We start from the raw sequence: 26,175 nt of genomic DNA, 5'->3' as shown, positions 1-26,175 counted from the left end.
GTATTTCTATATAAATTTACCTTACCATCTTCCTTAATCATTTTGGATGTACAAAAATCAAACACAGGGGAATTAGCATACTGGTCCAAGGTCCATTTAGTCCAGTATCCTGCCTCTGACAGTGGTCAGAGGAAGGTCTAGGTGCTCAGCAGAAGTGGGATAATCTACCCCCACTCAGGGGCAGATTTTACTCATCCTGGTTAACCACTTGGAAGAGCTAATTCAGACTTGCATTTTGCAGAACTGCTTCTTGTAGCTTGCAACAGTCTTATCTAATCTGATTTTGAGTTTTGAAGTAATGGTTCCATTTCCCTTGGGACTCTGCTTGACTGTTCAATTGATCTTTCTGTTCAGATCTTTTCTTTAATGTCTAATCAAACTTTGCCTTCCGTAGCTTCAAACCATTGCTCCTTTTCCTACGGTTTCCAGAGACACAAAATAAATGAATGAAATATTTTTAAACTTCTGATGTATTTATAGACTGATCACATCTCCCCAGATCTTCTCTTTGCCATGACACTCCAAAGAGGATCTCCCTTACATGAATAAAGGACACACACTATGGTATATGAATAATAAAACAGTAACTTCTGAGATTAGACTGGGACAAAAATGTCTTTAATCCACCTAGGCAAACAGGGGAATGTACATCTGATACCTTACCACTGCAATTCCACCACTGGACAGTAGGTGGAGTATGTAAACCTGCACCTGGCCTCCCCACTACACTGGTGAAATTTAGTCACAGGTGTATGCACTTACTGAACTGGTTAGTCCCACCTGATGTAATAATTATGGGCCTGATCCTGCAGCCACTGAAGTCAGAGTTTTTCAATTTCTGTTACATCAGTGGCAGCAAAGGGCATTGAGCCCTTTGCAGGATATCGCTCTATGGCCAAGCTCACCCTGGCATGCACTGAAGCAGTTCATTCTTCTCATTGCACGTTTGCATTTTCTACTCAATGTGAGCCTCTGCAATTACAGATTGCTGTCATGGGAATTTAGGCCGGGGGTAACAACATTTCAAGTACTCCCCAAATCATTGCGCACACACAAAACTGACGAGTTCTCTGCCAGCACTTCATTAGCTTAAGCAGGTCCCAATACTCAGCCTACTGCCAGTGCTTTCTTGATTTACTTTTCCTTTTTCCATCAATGAAATAGTAATACATCATTGTGTAAAGTGATTTTAACATTTTAATTTCTAGCACAGGCAAGGTCTAAATTGAAATTCATTGTTTCAAAGGAAACTGTCACCCATTTATTTATGACCCTTCCTTGTTTGTAGAACCCACTTAGAAGACTATTTCTTTACTGACTTTGCCCTTCAGTTTGGCAAATGAGCTCATAATACCAAAGCATCTTCAGTCACAATCGTGCAAATCTTTACGCACCTGAGTAGTTCCACGGTGTAAGAGTTGGCAGGATCAAGGCCTTAGGTTACATCCTCATTATGGCAGCACAACATTTAGAAGTTTGTGTTCCTTCAGAACCAGCAGAGTGAGTACACAGTGGCCTTGACCCTTATTAGTTTGTCCTATGCTGAGTGCAAGAAGAAACCAACGCTGGCAACCAAAAATGCTTTCAAGTGCTCTTTGTGTTCTGGTCCCTTTATGGGTCCTCATGTCCCCCAGCATCAGAGAAGCCTCAGGATTTCTCTAACAAATGCTCTGCTTTGCCCATTGGCTATGGGAGGCAAAGAATAGTTGGAACCACACCTTCCTATTCTTCCCCACCCTCCAACATCAGGGGCTGAGAGCAGGGCTAGTGTATGGAGGCTCTGGCATCTCTACTTTAGAGAAAGCTGCTCAACATAGGGGTTATTCCCAAGGGTCTGTCTCGGGTCTGTCTCTGCTCTCTTGAAGGGCTCTATTTTTGCAAATGGACTGTTTGGTTCAACAAAAACACTTTACTCACACGGTGCTGAGCTTTCTGATTTATCAGATTTTTAATGGGTCAGTATAGAGCTTAATGTTCATCTGTTAAGATTCTTATGCCATTAAGAATAATGTAGAAGAAATTTACTGTGTATACATTTTCAAGATGGACCCCGATGGACCCATTCAGGAGCCTGCTGATGGACCAATATGTGGTACTGAACACAGTATCCTACTGTTTTGAAAAAGTTTAAAACAATTTACCAGACAGAATTTCCATGACCTTGCTACACATAAGCTTCCACTTCTCACCCACGTTTACAAAGATTTCTCACTTTAAATGCAGTTCAGTTTCCATAAGTTTTAAGGTCAAATCCTGCTACTGACTTCAATGGGAGTTGGATCAGGCCTTCTATGGTAATTGTTTTACAAGTATTCCTTTCAGTGACACAGATACACAATTCTGCATTCCCACTGATGATTATGAAAGGCAATCTATCCTGATATGGGCCTCTTTTACATATACTGTGGAGTTTTATTGTTTTTATAAATTTCACAGAGGGAAAAAACTCAATACACAAAGGTGGCAACTCAGGTGATTAATGTGCAGAAGTGGCACACTGCAATAATAGATACCCATCAGTGTGAGAGATATTAAGAATAAACATTTATACAAGTCAGTGAATGCTGTTATGCATTCTTTGTCAAAAATCTATTAAGGCTTCTAAAGAAGAGACATTTAAATACAACAGCTGCAGATCAATGTTCCAAACATTTTTATTTCACATTCACCTGCCATAGACAGTAATTTAATAGCACTGTTGTCCATGTTACTGAACACAATGAAGAACTTGGGTTTTGGTTTTTTGTTTTTTTTTTAGCAAAAGAGGATGTGTTATACATTAGCAAGTCTAGTCCAAACAACTTGCTGTTTTGTACAAGTTGTCTGAACTATAAAATACTGTATACAGATGTTCTATAAAAATTCACAAGGGGGTTCAACAAGTTTTTTTAAATTTTCAGGGTCAAATCCTTCTGATGTAAATTGGCAGAGCTTCCTTATCTGTAAAGGAGCTACACCAGTTTTCAGCAGCAGAATATCGGGGCTTAATCTTTCCAAATTGCAGTTGACAGAGAATTTGTGTTGACAGACGTATTTTTCAATCCAACCAGTGATACTTTAAGATCTTAGTGATTAAAATCTAATTTGTCTGGAACTAGTTAATAGCAATCCCCCTCTACATAATGCTGAAGTTTCAAAGAAAGTGGTATACAACAGCTACACTTGCTGTAATAAAAATATAGAAGTCTATAATTTTACATTAGAGAATTATGCAAGTTAAGATTCCATTTGGTTAAGTCTTAACCACCAGCTTCACATTTCTTATTGTCTGAAATCTTATCTATGGCTAAAATGTAAAACTGAAGTAAAATCTGGCTTCTTAGCAGTTGAAAAAAAGTGAAAACAAATTTTCTGTTTCACCTTTGGCTGAATTTATCAAATCACTGCTTTTTTTTTTTCACTATACTCTCTCTTCATGGTGTCTGGATTTATTTTTTTCAAGTATGTTACAAACTTACAATACATATATATTTTTTCCTGAAGTTAGAACTAGTGCAGTATTAAATCCAAAGTACAAAATAATCCTATCTTCCTCATTGTGGAAAACAAATAAATAAAATTACACAACATTCCTAATTTACTGTACTGCATAATGGAGGTGATCAGGAATAAACAGCCACTGGAACAAGTAATGTAGAACAGAATACATATTGAAAAATAAAGACTTATATAGCAATATACATGTATCTAGGCATTGCAGGTATCACTGTTATCACAGAAAGTATTCAATTTATGGACCGAACAATCAATTATAAAATTCACTGGCTAGAGGAATTCTTCAGGAAGAACTGGCTTTCAGCTTGGATAGCAGCATTTCATTCTTACGGCACTCCTGTTGATAAAAGTAAATAGATTTTTAAATGTTAACTATAATAGTTATGGTACCCATATTCACATCAAGACTAAGCTACCTACATTGTGAGAGCTGACAAGGAGAAATGCAAAAGGAATCTCCATTTGTCTCTTTAGGGCAACTTTATGGCTCTTTTGTGCTCCTTTGGTGACACAAAAAGGTGATAACATGGGTCAGAGTGGAGCCCAAAGTATGGTTATGAAGTGACTAAGTGACAGTGACAGTGATATCATCAAACTAGTGATTTAAGCCTTCTGACTTTAATGACAAAAATGATTTTACTAGTTTTTGTGCCTTCCTGCTCTGCAATCCAAGGCAACCCAGAGTGAGTTTGAGTTTTTTTGATCCATGAAATCAATAGAATTGTTAACTTGGTTCCAATGGCAGGATCATTATTACAGGCGATGATGCACAAGGCAGAAGGAATCTAGCTTTATGGTCAGTCCCAAATTGAGTTTATGGTGCTGGTAGTTATGAAATCCATCGTTTTCCTTATAAACCAAACTAATTTGAAATGAAGGTCATTGATACCTGATCTGGAATCCTGCAATGCCTTTTTGCACAGAGTCTATTCTCAGAGAACTACTACAGCAAGGTCAAGAATTATGAACATGTTTTCTGTTCCCAGTAACATTACCATTATCCTCCAAGAGACAAAACAGGACATGCCAGGGTGTGGAAATTCCTTCAGAAGATAACTGATAAGGAGGGATTTTTTCCACTCTCCACAGAAACTTAATTGCTAGAGAGGATGGAAACTCCTACCATAGTCATAAAAATTGCTACGCAGCTTGTCAGTCTCCCAGAGATATGTGATGCAAGGCAAGGAAAATAACCCAGCACACCAGGACAGATTAGAGGAAGCAACCTTTTCTAACATGCAAACCCCAAAGCTCTTTTGCACAGCAGTGCTATTTTGGCATTTGCTCTCAAAGAGACAATAATTAACAGAAGCTCTGGGAAGGCTAAATCAATGAAATATTGATAGTACGTCTGCAATGTTTAGATGACAAGACGGTGCATTTCCTCTTTTTACTAGAGAAAAAATACACACAGTGCAGACAGTGTCACACAATTTAAGAACTTCTACATAAATTGCAGTATCAGAATCTCTACAAAAACCTACTACACTCTTCCCCTCTTTTCTTCAAAAGACAGATTTTCATGCCACAAAAGGCTATATGTTAACAATATTCCTATTTATTACTGTAACAACTGCCACCAGGAAACACGGACAAGACTAGTGCCCTTCATACAGAGACAGCTCCTTGCACACATCTTTATCACCTCCATACTGCACTAATTAGAGTCCCTTTTATGGGTTTCCAAAAAAGATTCCATTAGACAACTGCAGTCTATTCAAAAGCTTTGATATCAGTCCATAATTAAAATTTCTTGTACTGTTACCTGAATGATTAAAGAATCGCTGAGTATTTGAAATACACTCCATCCTATCCTCTGTATTATATATAATCCTTATCAACTATGAAAGAAATACCCAAGTCCAAGAACATTTAGGAAGTCAGGATGCCCTATCTTTGTCAATATGAAACACAGAACATATCTGGTACAGATCATCATGGCATGTCCCACTGCCAAAATGTTATGTAAACTGAGAACTCATAAATTATGACATGCAAGAGAATGCAAATTTAAATTTTGAATTGCCTCATCTTCCGTTTTCATAAATTACAATTTCCATGTTAATTCCATTATAGAGAAATCACATTCACTGGTCTACAGTAGCTTCCATACAAGGATCTCAAAGCACAACAGCTCAGTGGACTAGCTAAATAGTATACCCATTTTACAGAAGGGTTACGTGCTGGAGCAAACCTATACCTTAGTCCACTGTCAGTGCTACATGGAAGACTCACTAATCCACTTCCTAAAACGTGCCATGCCTCCCAGCATCCATTCCTGTGTATCTGACAAGTCTTTCAAGCATATCATCCAGGATCAGTACCCAAAGAATTTACAATAAATACATAGGATGAGACAACAATCTACACATAGAATGATACAATAATAGATGGATAAAAGAAATCTCTTTTTCTATGGATTAAGACACGATAATGGTGAAGCAATCCTCATTACCTAAAGGAACAGATGTTGTTACTGTTCGTTAAAAACAAATCCTTAACTGAGCCACTATGACATGCACGTCTAAAAAAAAAAGTAGACCATTAAAACTTAACTCTTCATGATGGGATTTTCAAAAAGTGTTGTCCTAATTCTACATCTATTGAAGGCAATGGTAAAAACACCCCTGACTTCAGTGGGAGCAGAGCAGGTCAACAATTGCTTCTGAAAATCTCACTACCTCCAAGCAGCGAGGAAGACTGCCTTCAACTTACAAGCAAATCAGGCCTGTTCTAATAATTAATTAAAATATTTGTAATTGGAAACCAATTTGCATACCTGTACCAGGGTTTTCTCAATGAGATTTTAATGAGCTGAATGATGAACTTTTCAAAAATTACAGTTTATAGGCCAAAGAAAGATCTTTTGCTCCACCCCTACTACAAGAGTTCCAGTAATAAAGACCAGTTCTCTCCAATAATAGGAAGTGAATTGGAAAGATGACTGGGGGTTTCCTGAAAGATTAACCCTCTCCTTTGGTTTGACTCAGAGGTAGATAACCCAAAGGACGCTTGTGAAAGTTATCTGACGTGAAAGTGTTTCTTGGCAAGCCAACACATCTAGACATTTGCCTGTTAACGATTGGAAGATTTGTGATCCATCTCAAAGTGACCACTTTTGAGCAGGATGGCTTTTAAGATTATTCTTAAACACACCAGTTGTTTTACTGGCTCAAATTCTCTCTACCCAATACAAACAAAAATGCTCTTACCTCTTTAAATTCTTTCACCGTTTTAAAGTAAAGCCTCTGTTTCTCTAGCAGTTCCAGGTATTCATCATTTAACTGGTCTCTTCGCATTTTGTTTTCTTGTTTCTTCTTTTCTATCTGTTTTTAATGTGCACAAAGAATGAAAGACCATGTACTATATAAGTACCAGAAACACCAAATACATTTCCAAGTAGACATTAGAGAAAGATACTTCACAAAAGACACATAATGGACTTGGCTGATTCCTTCAATGCAATAAATATTTAGACCTAGATCTTGCAAAGACTTATTTTGAGTCAATGGAATTACAGTGCACATGTTGAGCATGCATAAGTCTTCGTGAGATCAGGACCTTATTTACAGAATAGCATTCAAATATGGCAGACAATTTATTGAAATTAAAATTACAGGTGAGAAGAGCACCCAAAATATTTGTACAACAAAAAGTTATTGATGCAGTAGTGAAGGTTTGATTTGGCATCTAAGATGGTTGCCTCCATCATCTATTAACTTTGGAAAATCATACACTAATCTGGCAAATTTAATAGAAAAATTCAACTACTCTCAATCTAAGGGTCAGGAACAAAAAGTTTTAGATAAGTACTCTGACATTTTTAATGCAAGTATTCTATTACTTGATGCTTTCTGTCTCCAGCCAATGACTCCAGATGGTGTGTTGTAAGTAAAAAATGAACCCGCATTTAAAAATATAACATTCTTCATGTTCCAAATATAGCCTGTATATAGTATTTCCATCTTGTCTGTTCCTGTGGGAGACACTGGGGCTGATTCTCCACTGCCTTATGTGGTCATATAATCCTGTTCAAAGGGGGTGGGCAATGCTGTCATTCTGATTTGATAGCAGTTTGCACAGAGGAAAGGGATCACACAAGGTTCCAGGCAGTGGAGAACTGGGCCTATAAATGGAGAATATCCATTTGGAGAAATTCATCAGAGGTATTTTCTACTGCTATAAAGCATTAACGTGAGCTGTTTGGGAAGCACCTGCAATTTGTTATTCCAAAACAAAGAACCAGGATGCTCCCTGAAGAGAGACCCTATCAAAACACACTGTAAAGCAAACACACTGGTAGTTCATATTGAAAAGCTGCATTCTGAGTTCCCAGCACCTAAGGCAGAGGGAAGAAGATCAGTGCTTGTGGCTTCGCACTTGGTGTACATAAACAAAAGCAGATAGGCTCTGCTGGGAGTACTACTGGAGGGAGACAAAAAGCTCCTCCTGCCTTTAGCACAATGGAGCAGTCTGCTGCTTGTCTTCTGAAGTACATCTCTTAGCAAAGAGAAGGGCAAAGAATATTCAGTCAAGTGAAAAACCCTGCTGCACTGACTATGTCTATCCCTCTCCTGCTCAAATCCCTCATAACCGGTTTCCTTCCTCAATCTCACCAGCAAGGACTTGCACTCCCCTCATCAAACCTTGAACATTTAATGTAAAATAATTTTAAAAATATTTCATTTATTAATGAAAACAAGGAGAAACTAATATGATATGAACAAACTTAAACTTCCATCATCCCTCCTTTGCCCAATACCTCTCCTTGTGGCTGGTCATGTCAAATCTAAACTTGACTCTTCAGGGCAGGGACTGTACCTGTAGGGTCTCATGACGATAACGCTAAGGCATTACATACAAATGCTCATTAACAAATATGTACTAATACACGGTCAGTATAACAAGCACATTTTTGGTGATCAACAAAGAAATAACCGGTGAGATTTTTATTTACATTAAGGCCCCTTTAAAACTGCTCTGGCAGTGTAGAGACTCCTTAAAATAAGAATAAGATTATATTTATACCCATTTTAAGGCACCTGTATCTGACACTAGAGTGACTTTAGCATCAGCAAGAATCAGGCCCAACACATTTAAGTTAAGAACTTTTCATTTCAAAGCTGGAGAAAATCTAAATTCAGACTCTTGGGAAAGGCTGACTATGGATCAAGTGGTGAAAAAGTTCAGGGAGCAGGAAAATCTGCTGAAAGTGGTTTGAGAGAGAGAGAGCGCGCACACACCCTTCCCTGCGAAGAGAGAGAGGGTGAACACCCTTCCATGTGCAGCTAATTTACCTGTCCAAAGAAGTGAGGCAAGAAGCTTCTGCTAAGTGAGGGATCAATATAAAAGCCAAGAGGTGAAGAATGAGTATTTTATACAGGTGTTTTGCCATCTCAGAACCTATTTAGTCTGAAAGAATTCTTGTTCAAAGAGATGTTTGTTATCGACCTACTCATGGAGTCATGAGCCTAAGACCCACTGCTGCTCTTGAGAGCACACACTAACATCCTAAAGCAAAACACCGTTCTAAAGATATAATCCCCTTTGCAGAGGATGGATGAGAAGCACCTGTTGCTGCTAATTCTTTCACGTTTTTTAAAATAGGCAGAATAAGAAGTACCTGGTGAAAATGGTTTCTAGATTGCTAGCCCTACATGAATCCTTCTGATGAATGGGAGAAAGTGTGCACAGGCATTTCTGATGGCTCTTAATTCCAGAAGGTTGATATGCCATACAGCTTCCATGGGGGATCATTTACCCTGAACTCTATGACTGTTTAGATGGGCTTCTCAGCTTATCAGAGAGGCATCTGTTATCATCAGTGCTGGGGGGTGGTGGAGGGGGTGGATTCCTGCACAGACACTGGATGGATCTTTCCACCATTCCAGGGAATGTTTGACCTGGAGGGTATCCACAATGGCGTGCTTAGCCTGTCCTTGTTTGGCATGTAAACAGATCTGAGCCATATCTGTAGACACCTCCTGTGTCATCAGGCGTGAGATGTCACAAATGTGCATGCTGCCATGTGCCCGAGAAGCTAAAGGCAATTTCTGGCTGATGTTTGTGGGCTGTCCTGAACTGTCTCTATGATACTGGTCAGGATGTTGAATCTGTACATCAGGAGGAACGCTCTTACTTGCACTGCATCGCGTTCAACTCGAAACATTGTACGGGAGTTAAGGTCGATTTCTGGATATTGAGTTGTAGACCCAGTTGCACAAATATGCGAATAGTCCTTTGGGTGGCGTGTCAGGCGTCTTTGAAGGAACGAACCTTGAGAAGGTGTTCTACAGATATGGGTAAATAACGATACTTAATGTTCATAGATGTGCTGCTACTCCGGAGAGAACTTTAGAAAATACTGTGGGTGCAGATGAGAAGCGGAATGGAAGTACTCTATACTGGTAGTGGTCCTGCCCAAAGGTATATTGGAGAAATCTTCTGTGGAACGGTAGGACTGAGATGCGGATGAATCCAGCAGGTGGTTGGACTAGATGACCTCCTGAGGTCCCTTCCAACCCTGATATTCTATGATGATTCTATGAAGGCATCCTGTAGGTCAAGGGCCAAGAACCATTCTCCCTGATCTAGGAATGGAATAATTGCTGCTAGTGTTATCCTGAATCTTTGCGCCTGTTTAGTGCTCTTTGATCTCTATAGGGGATGATAGGGGTCTCCAACCTCCTTGTCTTTTGCGGATCAGGAAATATTTGGAAAAAAAGCCTCTGCCTCTGAGGTGAGCAAGGACTGGTTCTATCGCCCCTAGGCATAGCAGGTGATTTATTTCCTGACGTAACAGTCTCTTGTGAGAAAGGTCCCTGAAAAGTAACGGGGAGGGAGGGAGCTGAAGTGCATAAAGTAACCCTTGGAAATTATCTCCAAGACTCATTTGTCAGAAGTGATGTTTTCCCAATTCCAGAGAAAGAGAGCGAGGCGACACCCGAAGGAATGTGGAAGGTCTGTGTTTTGCAGCCGTTGTCGTAAGGAGTGGCTGACTGGGGCCTTGACCAAGGCAACACAACTGGTGTTTTGAGGTCAAGGGCTGAAATGTTGAAAACTGGGAGGCTGACGGTTTCTGCTTTTGCATCTTAAGTCTCTTTCATTGTGGCTCGTAGTATCACTGTGGTGGGAGGAACTGGCGTGGTTGGGATCTGTGAGATGGTTGGGAACTAAATTTTTTTTCTGCCCCAGTGTGTAGATTCCTAGAGAGCACAGCGTGGCTCTGGAAACTTTTAAAGTGTGAAGTGATGCATCCGTCTTCGGAGCCCCGGTACTGAATAGCGGGGACATTGCTGTCTCCACAATCATAAGGTCCCTAGAAAAGCGAAATTCCTGTGGTACCATCAGAGACTGTCAATACTGACAATCTTTTATGGGATGCATGGTCTGAAGAGAGTTGTTTTGAGGTGGCTGGTGCTGAGGACTTCTCCGTCAGTACTACTAAGGTCTCTGCTCTCGTCTTTGGCAGCAGTGCTGCTGCTTCAGAGCCTGTGCCCTTCAGGTCTTCAGGCACTGCAGTGGAACTTGTTTACCGAGGATCCCTGTGTCTTCTTAATACAGCATTTTGCAGCTGCTGGTGCCAAGGTGACCAATCATGCCAGGGATCTCCTCTGGCTGGTCAGGAGGTCAGTTTGAGAGCTTGCAGCCCTCTTTTTGGAGGCTTGTGAGGGGAGTCAGAAGGTTTTCTCTCAGCTCTCCCTCCCTAGAAGTTGAAGGCTCTGGGGATGATCTCTGCCATGGAAAGGATTCAGGACCAGAGTCGGACGCTGGTTTAAAAGCACCCTCTATGAGGAGGAGTTTCAACTTTAACTCCTGGTTCCTTCGGGATCTAGCCTTCAATTGCTGGCAGAAGGTGCACTTTGGTGGGATGTGAGCCTCTCCGAGGCACCAGACGCAGTGGGAGTGTCTGTCCATAACTGGTATTGCCCCCCCCCCCCACAGGAGAGGCATAGTTTAAACCAGAAGAGCTGGGCAAAAAAAAAAGTGGGGGGAGAACAGGGAGAAAGAACCATTTTGGGGGGGGGAACTTAAAAGAGAAGCTCTAGAAATTCTACAAAAATAAATGGAAACTCTATAACAAGCTACAAAACAAAACACTATCAATTATAATGAAAATGAGGTAAGCAAACTGGACTGCTACTCACTGCAACTCAGGCCAAGGGCGGTTGAGAAGGAACTAAGTGTGGTTCGCCCATGCAACGCTAGTTAGCCGCGAGGCAGAGAGAGTGCACGTGCATGACAAATGGACATTGCTACCTAAAATCTTCAATCAGAGGTGCAGGGGCACAGATATACCTACAGTGGAGCACCCATAGGGACACTACTTGAAGGACCTGCAAATTCCCACACTGGCTCGGCAGGAGGGCATGGAGGAGTTGAAGGTGGGGAGACAGGCCTGCCAAGCCATCTCCAGGGGCAACGACCCTTTACCATGCCCAATATTTATCCCAATATGCCTACAGTGGCAGTGAGAAGATTGGCCATTGTTCTGTACCCACTAAACTACTCTTTGAACAATAAGCCATTTTTGTCTCTTTCCTCAGATAATTTCAGTTCTCACAGACTCAAAGGCCAGAAGGGACTATTGTGATCCTCTAGTCTTCCCTTCTGCACATCATTCCTTAATAGGCCCATAACCTCTGGCTGAGTTACTAAAGTCCTCAAATCATGATTTAAAGACTTCAAGTTACAGAGAATCCATCATTTACTCCAGTTTAAATCACACTCTCACAGAACCCTTCAAGTTTGCTTTTTTCCATTAGACATCTTACAGGTAGAAGGCAGCTATCATGGGGACCTAAGGAGAAAGAATGAGCTCTCTCAGGGCCTTATCCTACTCACAATGGCTTCAATGGCAACACTACTTCTGCCTTCAATGCAGCAGGACTGAGATCTCAGAGTCTTCTCTCACATAGTGGTTGCAGATGCTGTACTGTCACCAACCAATGATAGTCATCGGACTCTATATCTTTTTTTCTAGATAACTAAATGGCTGAACTTTTGTTTTTTTAAGTGGAATCAAACAGGAGAGCAGTGGGGGTTTGCCTGGTCTTAAGAGGCTGGGGTCAATTCATAATAGAGGAAGGAAGGAAGGAGTACGTACAAGAGATATCAATAAGGCTCCTCTTCCCTCACTCTCCCATAAAAATCTTTTATTTTCTCAGCTGTCACCAATTAAACAATTTATGAAGTAGCAGAGGTGGAGGAAGAACAACTTTGAACAATTGTTGTCATTTTTGGAGTTGTTGCTGCAGCAATTAAGTGTCATTAAAGAGTTTGTCAGCCTTCCAGAACAAACAGGCATAATTACTGCCAACTTCATGAGTAAAAAATATGCTGCTCTGAAATATTTCCATAATGTCCATAAACGCCTCAAAATCAAATGATCTCAATGGGCTTGCTAATGGAAAATCAAACAAAGCAAATAACCAACTTCACTACTGTCTGTGCCACGCAGAATTTGTCCATTCTATTAAAAAACAACTGCTCAAACAATTCGAGGCAATTCACTGCAAATTTTGAAGTACTGAAACACCTATCTCCTCCAGGACAGTGGCTAATAATAAATTCTCCATTTTTACAGAAGAGCTTCATGCTAAACTGAACTCCACTGTATCCATGTTCTCTATACATAGGTTTCATCATATTAATATCTGGAAGTCCTTGTGTGGACATTTATCCCAATAACAAAGAAACAGTATAGAGAATCTGTAACTCTCAATATGTGACATCTGGTCTAGCCTCCTCCCTGATACTCGGTCATGCTTGAGATTTCAAATTAAATAAAGAACAATTATAAAAATCCTAACATCACACATGATTCTTAGTTCTTAAGAATAGAGAATCTCAGTGGGTTCACCCACTAGGACCGGTTGACATGGTGTCATTAACTAGGCTAAAACTCACAAGTGTTATAACATTATTTGGGGGGGAAATCAAGGATACTTTTTTAGGTGAAAGGAATAAAGCAAAGATAGAAGTAAAATAAAAAAACCTAAGATATCCAAACGGCAATAATTACATTATATTTACAAAGGAACAAGCAACTTCAAAATGTATTCGGGACCAGTGCATAGGTTCTTCAGTTTCAGCTTTGCTGCTGCTGCCACTGAAGAACAGCCTTAAAGGGACTGGAGAAATGTGCATGAGAGCAGACCATTGAGGGCCAGACCCCACTGCCATGGACACCTAAGGCCTAACTCCCAACTTCAGTGGCGTTGAATCAGGCTATGAGTCCCTATGACTGATCCATATTGTAACACCAAAATCTAATTTAAGTACTGCAACTTGTCTGGAGTGAGATAAGTGCTGGCATAAAGATGCAGTTCTGATCTACTCACTAAAATTTTAGTTACAGGCTCTTATTTAAGGAAGAGTACAAAATAGAAATGATGAGACTTGTCAGGTGTTTAATTAGTTTGCCTCTCATCACACCAATTTTTTTTTAACCATTCAGCCTTGTCTGAAATAATTCCAAGCTTCTGCCAAAGAAAACAAGAAGGAACAGTTTAACCTTCATTCGATTCTGTTTAATTCCTTCTACAATCTGCTCCATCTGCCGCAGAAACTGCTCACGAGCACCAGAAGAGGCCATTGCTCTGGAAGAAAAATGGATACTGACTAAGAGGGGAGGGAGTTTGACAAAACAAGAATTTCCTCTACAATTTTTATCTATCCTGCATGTAGAACTTTCAAAATAGACTTAAGCAATATGAATATGTGGGCTTAAAACTACAGCTTTCTGCAAAGTGTAAAGGGATAAAAAGTAGATTCAGACAATCCAAGATAAAAGATAACGGGCCAGATCATCAGCCAATGTAAACTGTCATCGGTCCACTGGCATATATCACCAACTCTATTAGATCACCCAGTTCATCTCCCTGTCTTGTGCATGACTGTTCCCTTTGCTAGTGTTTTGTGCAGTGATAATAGCTATTGATGGACCAAAAGCATGGTTTCAAAGTAAGTGTTTAGAAAGGAGTAGCTCATGTGAAAAGCAGGAATGGATTAGAGGACTGGCATGTCAGTAAGATCTGTAAGCACAGTTTTGTTTTAGTGGTTATAATTTACATTTCTGATTTCATAATTATTTTGGTGTAAAGTACAACAATTGTTATTCTATTCCATGCTTAATTTAAAACTGTGGTAATTTTAGATAACCACTTTACCTTTAAAAATAAACTGCCCAAGTGAACAGTCAAGAGTATAACTTCCCATTGACTAGAGAGTAGTACAATGGAGATCTCACCACTGAACAAAGCAGATCTCTGTACTCTACTTTAGTGGAATGTATCCAATATATTTAGTTAGTTTGTTACAATTAACAAGTTCAAAATGTTTCTGTTATAGTTAGAGGTGGTTGCTTGTCGTGGCAAGAAAATGGTCAGTCAAAACAAGGCTTTATCAGGATAACAAAAGCAAAGGGTTCAAATTCATAGGAAAATTTAAAAAGTTATGATTGCATTATGATGAGCAAAATATGTCATGCACTAAAATATCAAGCTATTATCAATCTATTGAATAATAGAATAATAGTTCAGAACTATTTAACACCTTAGTTTCTCTCCCATTCTTCACTTTACTGGACAAAGATAGAAGTACATTTGTAAAAATTCACATTGGAGTATTGCTCAACAGGCTGAAGGGTGAAACCCTGGCCACACTGAAGTCAATGGCCAAGATTTCACTACGAGACTTCTGTTATCCAACCATCACTTTTTAAACAGAGGTTTGTCATAGAAACTCTGGGCTATGACAAACATATGCTTAAGTTATAGTTAAGAAACGTGTGGAGTCTGTAGTTATTTTCATATGACAAGCCCAACTTGACAAATATGTCAAACAAGGTTTTTAAAAGTGCCAGTAAGTTAGAAGTATGAAAAAAGTGTTACAATTTAAGTGAGCAATTTAAGCATAATTTAACACAATACAATCCCAAGAGCAAAGTATTAAGATATACATTCCACATGTGTTCTTAAGTAATTATATTACTTCATTTGTGCCAAGGTATAGCATGTGGCTATCAAAAATTACAAAACGTACTGGATCTTACTCAGAACTGGCCATTAAAATTTCAAATGTATAAAGTTTAAAGAAGAATCAGAAAGTTTTGCAAGCATTTTTGAACAATTTCCACCCAGATTTTGCCAACCAACTATAGATGTATGAGTAGATACCAAGAGCTAATGACTCAAGTTACTTACTGCTGGAAATTATCATGAATTGAGTTCAGCAAGTTAACCTGGTGAAGACAAAAACACATAGTTGAAAATGTACATCTTCCTCTCCAACAGCAACATAGATTTTCAGTTACTTTAAAATGTGATTTAGCTCAGAAAAAAGTCAGCTGTATAAAAATGCCATCTTCTTGTTTTGCAGAGCATTACATGAGGCTATCTGCATGTACTGAGAGAGTTACAATCAGCTTACATTAGTGACAAAAACAGTTTTACTGCTTTTCACTCCTGTTAACTAGTGCAGGGTTAAGGGCCTGTTTATTTAGAGAAATCTGCACTGGTGGAAAAGCTGCACCAATGTAAAGCAGGGCTTACATCATAAATGCAGCACATCTGTTATAGCTTAACTATATCAATACAACTACACCAGCGAAAAGTCTGCTATATAGGCAGACTTCCTAAACCAAACCACTTGAGGGTTGTACAAAATGTCAAGGAGGGCTGAATGTATAACACAATTAAGGTGAACAGGTGTAGTAAGGGGCACCATGTGGCCTGCAGAACTGATATCACTGAAAATAATAGGATACATGAAAGGACCCTGTTTAACTCATGGAGGCCAAATTGTGTTTGCAAGCCTTGAAGTGGAACAAACATCTTTAGTAGTAAAGTAGGCACATTAGACAGGTAAACCATTATATATATATGGGATTCCACAATGCAGTTTTCAGAGCAGATCCACACTTTTTCAAAGAGCCTGAATGAAAAAACTGCATTCAAAAGATCTGTTAAAGAATGTGTTTCCTTGGGAAAAAAACTTCACTTAGACATGCAAACCAGGCAACTGGTTGGCACAAATGACACTTTAGACACATGAACTTTCAATCAGAGTTAGGCACCCGTGAACTGTGCTTTTGAAAACTTCCTCCATAGTTACTTGTTTTATTAACACACATTTAAAGGCCCTTTGCAAGCTTGTACCTAACAGCATATGGAACGACTCTTCCATACAAAATGCTAATTGAGACTTGCTTGGGAATCTTATTATTCTCTCCAACACATTTAGAGAAAAAGAAAATCAGAGGAATGGTTGATGGGATTCTTTATCATAGCTTTGAATAGTTCCTATTAGTCTCCAGTGGACAAGTAGTGAGGTTTTCCAAAGTACGATTTTGCCTTTTGATGACGAATGTTTGAAAATGTGCCATCTGTACTGTAAGAATCCAATTCTGCAAATACTGTACTTAGTGCTTACTAATGCGCATATTCCCAATGGCACAGCAATAAGCACACTGCATGTTAGAGTTTGCTGAATCAGGCCCCAACCCTAATGGATTTAAATCAGTGATTTCAAAGAGTATTATTAGCGTGTAGAAATCCTGTTCTTACTACTTAGAGGTTAAGAATACTACTTAGAGGTCAATTTTTTTTTTTTTTTTTTACAAAACTTTTGTTTTGACGAATGAATGTTTTCTGACCAAAAAACCCAACAAAAACCCACAACAACTTTCTGCAAGAATATGTCAGTTTCAACAAAACTTTTGGGAAAAGGTTTCTCAGGTCCAGGATAGAATTTCTGGTCAAAACCCAGACCAAGAGACCACCCTAAAATAGCAAATAGCCTGGTGGTCAGGGCACTCACCTGGGATGCGGGAGATGCCGGTTCAAATCACTGGTCTAAATCAAGCAGAGCAAGGACTTGAACCTGAATCTCCCACATGAATGCCTTAATAACCAGGAGAGAGAGAGAGAGAGAGAGAGAGAGAGAGAGAGAGAGAGAGAGAGAGAGAGAGAGAGAGATCCTGTGTGTCTCATTTTTTTTGGTTAAAAACTTCAAAATGTCTCATTTTTGTCCCAATGTAGAACAGGAGGAAAAAAAGCCATTTCCCACCCCATTCTACTTCATTTTCATGGTGTAAATTTCCTCTCTCTTTGATACAATAACTAAAATAGTATATTCTATCCAACTCTGGAAAAAAGGTAAAAAGTCCATCTCTGCTTACTTCTGTCAATACTAACAAACCAAGCCATCCTTAAGGATGGGCCATGTTGTTACATAACATACATTAATGTATCCTGCAAAATATCTAGCAAATGAAAAGCAGTATTTCATGACCATGACAGAGAACTATAGGGTTACATTTCATATCTACGAAGTCAGTGGGAAAAATAAGACAATTTGAAAGTGGGTTCCCAACAGTCATAGCATTTTAAAAATTAATACTATGCCAATTTTGTAAAAATCAACTGTATGAGCATAGATACCTTTGATGTCACAATTCCACCCCTAGGAGTGAGTGATTCCATTACTATTTTGAAATCACTCCATACACAGAATACTTCAAGGTTTTTTGTTTTATTTTTTGTAAGAAGAAATACGTTCCAAAGAATCTTAAGAAAACCAAGACCCAAAAGGGTAAAGGGACATTTGGTTTATAGGATATTAATACAAAATATTTGTTCACTGAAGCCTTTTTTCTAGAACAAAAAAACTGAAACCATATTGTACATTTTTGACATCAAAAACCACTCAGACATCTCTTGAGATTAGCATAATCCATTGGAAACCCTTGATGTATGTTATGGCTGCCTTTTAAAATTGCATTCATAAGTATACAGTTAGGGTAGAAGTAAAACTCTTCTCACAGTTTGTACTTAAATAAGTATTGAGTTACTTTGGGCAAAACTACTCCAGGTTTCATTTCAATATTTTTACAAAAGAAAAGAGACTATTAGCCTTGATATACATTATTTAACAATCAAGCACTTCTGGTCTAAAATCTGTCACCTCTGTCTTTAGTAGGTTCATTTCTATTTCAGAAGCAATCAGTGAAAAGAGATTAGTTTGTACGCCTGTACCCTCAGTAAATGTTACAAAAATCTGCAGTAAAGTCTAATCCACAGACGACATTAAAGCAATATCATGAGTTTCATAGCTGCTACTTAATGTGCCATGCTAAATAAAGAATATGTGATCCGCAAATTGTCTGTTCATTTAGAATAGTGTACAACACAATCATTCAGGCAAATAAAATGGATATAATGCAAACAGATAAAGCAAGGCATTTGGTAATAACTTTTTAGAATGTATTAGATAAATATTTATAGCCCAGCATTAATGGTGTAATATTATTCCCCCCCCCCCAACACAGATTAAATCTTTAACAGTTGGCACTAGTCTCATAATTCTCATATCATGGGATCTATGTTCAGATGTTTTGCCGATATAGTCCACATGTAACATATAAACAGAGATTTAAATTATAAACATGAATATATACAGCTGACTCAATTCTTTGTCTAGTAAAATTCAGCATCAGATCTCACCAGGAGATAATTTTTAAAAGCTTTTGAGGAAGACAAAACCATAATGACAATTTTATCAGACCAAGAGATAAACTACATCTACAGTGCTGTGATAATTTTGTCTTACTGATCTTATATAAATGACATGTTGACTACATTTAGAAAAACAGAAATATTCAATGATAAATACACTGTAGATATCCTAGGAATGTCATTTTATGGAGATCATGTCAATCATCAATACAGGTAAGTTAGAAAACAGTAGGATGTCCTACTTTGATGATCATTGGCCTAATTTAAAAAAAAATACATTCTCAGCTGTATTGCTTGATTCAGCACAGTATTTAGGCATACTTCCTTATGTGCTTTGCTGAACTGGAACTTCACAGAAGTTATCCGAATGTCAGAATCTAAGCTACAATATTTGCATTACAATAGAACACTCTCCATAGTGCCATGGGCAAAGGCTGCAGCCACCTCTTAAACAAAGGTACACGTGTAGAGTCTTAATTCATCTAATTCATTACAGCAAAATCAGAAGGTTGTTTTGGTGGCTTTTCCCACACTGACAGAAACAAAGAACTTCAGTAAATCTGTATAAAGCCCAGTCTTGCAGGGTTGTCAGTTCAAGGAAGTGTTGATAATGCTGAATAAACTTTGCATATAGCAAAATCCTGGCCCTACTGAAGTCAATGAGTTTTGCTATTGACTTTAACAGATGATTTCACTTCTGAACTTTGGATGCCTATCAGAAACCAAAATTTCCAAACCTTTAGACCCTTGTCCATCACTAACTGATAACTCATTCTTTCCTACTGAGTAACTTTCCAGGGCTGTTATGGGCAGATCTTAGGTCACCATAGACTAACTAAGGGAACTGTGAAAGGACAAAACAGGTCTTGCATTTTGGAACATGTTACCAGCACAGTATACACATACACATATATCGGAGTTCTTGACTTTTTAATCTGTTTTTTCAGATGATTTTCATGGCAAGGACTGTCAGAATCAACTGTTTCCTCAAAGGGAAATTGAATTCCTGATTCTCTCAGCTGATTCAAATACTCATATCTAGTTTATATTTGTCAGAATCTACTATTCAGGAAAAAGATGATGGATTTTTAGATTGCAGCTCTCTATGCTACCCCTCCTCTTAGAGAACAGAGATGCTTACTTAATGGTACCGTAAAGGTACCATCTGTTACACAAAGCAAGTAGTGGCTGCCTTCGTAAAGGTATTTAAACAATGTTCTGTTCTTGTTTCATTAAAATGCAATGAGAAGCATGCAATGTCAGACTTTTACCAGCTAATGCGAATCTTGTTGTGCTATCATTTATTTTACTGAAGAAAGCAATGTATACTTTCATCTCACCATAACATCATTAGAACTGTTTACAAAAACCCATGTGAACAACTGTTAAAACAATCTTTACGGATTAAGATGTTGTTTTATTTACTGATGTAGGATTCATGACATTTAAGTAACCGAAGATGCTTCAAAGTAACCAGTAAAGCATTGCTGATGTTTTACAAACTTTGAAATGCCAGTAAATCCTTTATTATGGAAAAACAGTCATGTGGAGCCAGGATCTTTATCAGAAATGTATTTGCTGCTCCTGCTTATTCCTCCAGTCCTCACTGAAGTCTAGTTTACCTGTAACATCACAGAAGGGTTAAATTCATTGTTGGCGTAAGTCCACTGTGTGTTACCCCAGAGAGGAATTTGGCTCTAATTTCTGGATGGGGGAAGGAGGAGGAATAGGGAGTAGAAGCAGAAGAACTCTTTAATGAAGAGTGTGTTTTCATGATAAATAAGGGCTTGGTCGTGCCCCCTTGAAGTCAAGAAAGGTTCTGTCGCTGAATTCAAGGGGAACAGAATCAGACCCTAAGATCTTGCTGTCATTGATGTCAATTTACTTTGATAACTGAAATCACTGGCTGTAGCATTGGTCCCTAAACTAATGCAGACACTGGATCACTAACCCCCAGGTTAATCTGATTTTGTGAAGCCAAAATTTAAATGATGTGTGTCAGTATCCTAATTTTATTCACCTTTTGAGCCTAAATTGAGTAATTCTGGTATCTATTTCTGGTATTGGCCCTTCTGTTAAAAAAAACAAAACACATATATACACACAAAATACACAAGCAGAAATTTTCCTAAACAGAATTAAACCAAACAAACCAAAGATTTCCACAAACATTCTGTAAACAGTTTTAGACCCAAGTCAATTTCTTCTCAGTGCTGACCTTTTGAGATAATTATCTGTACCCTGCATAGACAAGGCTTAATCCAGTGCCTTGTACACAAACTCAGCAGCATCCTATTCTCCTATCATGGGCTAAACATTTAAAAACATGTTCTTACCTCTTTTTCTAAATATACCTTCTTATCATCCAATGTATTATAGAGGGTAAAGAACTGCTTGGTTTCTTTGTGAGTTGCTGACACTGAAAACAAAAGAAAAACAGAGCAATGAAAGACCATATGGGGCCTCTGTACCCATTTGTAAAATGGGGATAATACCTTCTCATTTCACAGAGGTATTGTGAAAATAAATTCATGAATATTTGTCAAGCTTTCAGATACCACAAGGATGAGCACTATAGAAAATCCCATAAGGAAATTAACAGCCTCTGTCTATACAGCAGGATTTAAATAGTGTGCAGCAAATAGGTCCTGGGGCCATACATTGAACAATGACGAGAAAACAAAATATTGAATAGTTGTTAACTAAATAAGTATCGTCCATTCTGTGCACTGAAGGAGGCTGGGTTGCTGTGCAAAAAAAAAAAAAAGTATGCACTCATGTAATTAAAGACTATTACAATGCATATGCAAAAGGGAAACCATTAAAATTGCACTAGCAACCTTAATTCTGGCATTTCCTAACTTTTGAGTTCTTGACAAAGCAACCTTAATGTTCTTTTAAAAAACAGTTTGTGTGTATATGTAACATTATATACTCTAAATGAAAATAAGTACTTGTGGCACCTTAGAGACTAACCAATTTGAGCATAAGCTTTTGTGAGCTACAGCTCACTTCATCGGATGGTATTTTCCACTGAATGCATCCGATGAAGTGAGCTGTAGCTCACGAAAGCTTATGCTCAAATAAATTGGTTAGTCTCTAAGGTGCCATAAGTACTTCTTTTCTTTTTGCGAATACAGACTAACACGGCTGCTACTCTGAAACCTGTCATTATATACTGTTTGTGTATATGTCTGATTATGCACTGTTCACATCTGTACACACACACACACACACACAACATATAGTATATACATACCAACAGATGCATAGTATGCATTCCTCCTTTCCTGACACCATGATTACAGGACCAAATTTAGAAGCATATATGCAGAATGGTCAATTTGCATGCACAATTTCATTATCTGGGTGCATACACACTTCTAAAATTTGGGCCATGATACCTGAATTAAAGATTAAACATTTAGAGACAAGGCTCACATTCTTCTTCTGCCTAGATATCACAGCACATTTGTAAAACCTGACAATTTTCTGTTTTAACTCCTCTAACCCGTAGCAATAAAAGGGGACATGAGGTGTTTAAGAGAGCCAGCCTTATCTTGATATCTTGACATTGTTTGGGTCAGAACCACATACTTATAAAGAAAACACACACGCACGTACGTCATACAAAAAATGGTAAACCAACGTTAACTGTGATTAATAAAACATGAGTCAGATGTAGAGACTTTCCCTGTAAACGGTGGATTAAGGGCTTTCTAAACACTAATCATTGATCCAAGAGACTGAACCTACTGCAAACAAAAGAAAATTACTCCAGAGATCTTGTGCATCAAGTTTCAGCCTCCAGGGAATTTTTATAGCCAGTTTATAAAATCTTGAAAAGAGGGGTATACAATGTGAATGTCCAATGACCGTTAAATAGAGCAGAATTAGCAGGTGCTGTTGTCATGCACCATAAGCCTATAATGTGATTACGCTCCTTCCACTGGTTAGACTCCAGGAGTACATTTCTGTTTGATATACGTACCCTGACCATAAAGTTCGATAAATCTCTTCTGATACTGAGTTAACTCCGCTCTGCTGGGTACCTCATCAATCTTGCGTTGTAAAATAGCTATCTCTCTATTTCTTCGGGCCTGAGAGAAAGGAAGGGAGAAAAAAGGGCCCAGCTCTCATTTTAAATGGATAAAAGGTAGCAAGATTTAGAAATAACCTGCTAAATAAGCTAATTAAAAAATACCTGCACAAACGAGAGTTAATATATCTGGTAAGTTTGATTAAGCCTCAAGATATATTTCACTATTAATTATAAAGGTACTTGCTTACACTTACAAATGTTGAAGAAAGTTACAGAAATACATTTAAGTGCTTAGCTAAGAAAACTTCAAAAATTCTGCCCTAGTAAGTTTGCCAAAAAACACAAACAAAAAATCACTTTGTACTCACCAGTAATAGTCTGATCTTTTGTAGCTTATCTTTCTCAGTTTTGTATTGCTGGTCTATTATCTTATTAGGTTCCTAAAATTTGAGATACCAAAGATAATTTCTGATTAACAGCAAATCAACAGAATTTAACCACAGTCTTAAAAAAAGAGAGAGGCTTTTGGTCAGCAATTATTAAAAAAACAGATTGGAATCTTTATTTTGTTCACCTTTAAGGACATCCAAAATATTGTCAACATTTTTATATTATTTTAAGGAGAATGGGTTAACGAAACTGTATGAAAAACAAAATTTAAGTTCTGAATGTCATTTACACTACATAAATAATTGCATATTTTACTAGCTTTTAGGCCATATATATTTTTTAGATTGCTTTTAAGTAGCCTTTTCACTGGAGAACACCACCTCCAAAGGGACAATCGTAAAGTCCGGTAACATGCAGTTAAAACATAAAAATTATGAGTCAGATTATGGTCTCAGTTACCACAAGTGTGAAACTGGAGTAAATCCATTGACATCAATACATTTGTGATCAACGACTTCTATGAGACTACTCATCTGTGTTAAGCATATGCATAATTCTATACAGGATGGGGTCCCCAAGTTATCACCATCTTCTTTTGATTCTCCCACTGTGTTGTCCTTAGGTTTCTGTTAGCCTTTCAGCTTTGTTGGCCAGGGACCATCTAGGTGCCTGGACAGTGCCAAGTGCACAAGTAGGCACTTAACCAGTGATCACCACCAACACCACAATAATAGTGATCATGACACCAATAATCGCAACAATAATAATAGCTACATCAATCATATCTAGGTGCAATTCACCCTCTGGGACAGGGCCTGTACAAGATTTCCCCATGTCATGTTAGCCCTATATTATCCATGCACAAGATCCCCTTTATTCTCCCTCCCTCTTGTCTCACTCCGCCCTAGTGCTCACACAGCACCAGTAGCTGAAAACCACACACTGGGGTTTGTTCAGGCTTTGGGTGGGGGCAGACAGGTAGAAGTTTTGTTCTTAAACTGTTTCAAATCCTAAAGAGGCTAGTTAAAAAGCATTTCTGTTGTGTTCATTTTTAATATCTTCTGCAATATTGAGGTATAGCACAGGCACCAGGCATTTAAGATCGTTCTGTTCTCATCTCCTTAAACCATTTACTTTAACTTCCTTGAATAAGTTACAGATATAAATTTGGTGCAGGGCTGGTATTTGCTCTGCATTTCCCAGCTTTTGTGGCTTTCCAAATCATATCTTTCATGTGAAGCTTTAACCAAGAAGTCTGAAGTTTCAATTCCTCTCCATGCATGTTGTGTTCAGGAGGTGGGGGATCAAGTTACACGAGCTGCCACCCACTCGATTCTGGAAGAAGTGTATCAAGGCTGTTCTAGTCATCTCAAGGTATACAAAATAACTAAACTTGAGCCTCCACTTTTCTCTACTATAACTCTCCTGCCCTCCTATTAGCATAGATGCATGGTAGCAAAGTTTCACAGTGACTGCTACTTGTTACGCTAATAAGCGTTTCACTGTAACCTCGTGCTCCACTGTCTGTTGCATACACCTGTTCCTTATATTTTTTACTTAGATTTGCTCCTTGTGGTGGGACTACCTTTTTTCATTATGTGTGTACAGCATCTAGTTTGATTGGGGACACTAGGTACCTCAATATCTATCTATCTATAGGTTTGCTTTTAATGTTTACTAGTTAGTAGATCAAGAGTGCTGAGGCTATTCTTGAACCCTAGTAACCTGCATGATAGTCAATCTGTTATGCAAGGTTGGTGGCTGTATGTCTCAAATTCCAACAGGACTTTAGTTAATATAACACAGGTGTAAACAGGAAGAAAATTATCCAATGAATATTTTTAAATACTAATTAAAAATAAACCTTCTGACATTTGCTGTTTACCTTTTCTTCCCCATTTTCGTCTGCTTCGGTTTTCAAACTTGCAATATTTTGCTGTAGGCGTGCCATCTCTTCCTTTAAAAGCAATAGAAACATTATAGTTACCTTCTCAAGGAAAAAAAAAGGAAAGAAAGCCCATATCTGTATTTTAATAACTTCTGCATTAGATAGTACTCCATGATGTACATAGAAAAGGAGTACTTGTGGCACCTTAGAGACTAACCAATTTATTTGAGCATAAGCTTTCGTGAGCTACAGCTCACTTCGCTCACTGACCTTAGTCTCTAAGGTGCCACAAGTCCTCCTTTTCTTTTTGCGAATACAGACTAACACGGCTGCTACTCTGAAACATGAAGTACATGTATTGGGAACTTCCCCTGCGCTACGGGAAGAAGGAGCCCAATGTTCTTCATTATGTTAAACTGCATGCCTTGTTTTTCAAGTAGAAATAGCCACATTTCTTACTTGTGGAATATATACTTTAGATGCATCTTAAGCAACACATAATATGGAAAGCAGGACTGGAGAAATGTAGGAATGTTAAAATACCAGCACTCTGACACTGGTCTGCAGTATGTAGACACCTTCACAACAACTGCACCCAAATCAAGTTAAAGGCTGCAAAATTATTTCCATCATAACACTGTTTTCAGAACATTTCAAATTATTCATCTTTGGGGCTAAAATATTCCATGCTTAGTCTCTGCCGAGGGGTGACATTTCTTCTTCTTCCATTATGTTTAAACAAAGTCTCTTCAGCTCTTGTTGAACTGAGAACTAAAGAAGGAAAACAATTCTCTCTGATCTTTTTTATCATATTTCCAGGGTGTGCATTACCATAGCAGCAA

General features: G+C 38.4%; 1 protein-coding gene across 1 annotated transcript in view; it reads right to left on the bottom strand.

Moving 5' to 3' along the window:
- Positions 1-1,924: 1,924 nt before the first annotated feature.
- Positions 1,925-26,175, bottom strand: part of CCDC93 (CCC complex scaffolding subunit CCDC93) — a 104,171-nt gene continuing 79,920 nt past the window's right edge. Inside the window, exons 16-23 of the mRNA XM_084643566.1 lie at positions 25,331-25,402; positions 23,424-23,495; positions 23,005-23,113; positions 21,350-21,432; positions 15,702-15,739; positions 14,012-14,096; positions 6,708-6,821; positions 1,925-3,832 (exon numbers count right to left, since the gene is read on the bottom strand). Coding sequence (XP_084499692.1) covers positions 3,779-3,832; positions 6,708-6,821; positions 14,012-14,096; positions 15,702-15,739; positions 21,350-21,432; positions 23,005-23,113; positions 23,424-23,495; positions 25,331-25,402 — 627 coding nt within the window. The 3' untranslated portion in view covers positions 1,925-3,778. The remainder of the gene's footprint in view (positions 3,833-6,707; positions 6,822-14,011; positions 14,097-15,701; positions 15,740-21,349; positions 21,433-23,004; positions 23,114-23,423; positions 23,496-25,330; positions 25,403-26,175) is intronic.

The sequence above is a fragment of the Lepidochelys olivacea genome (genome assembly GCF_965140295.1).
Source record: "Lepidochelys olivacea isolate rLepOli2 genome assembly, chromosome: 11".
NCBI classification, from domain to species: domain Eukaryota; kingdom Metazoa; phylum Chordata; order Testudines; family Cheloniidae; genus Lepidochelys; species Lepidochelys olivacea.
The sequence above is the reverse complement of the archived record's forward strand: the minus strand, read 5'-3'. Positions and strand labels throughout refer to the sequence as shown.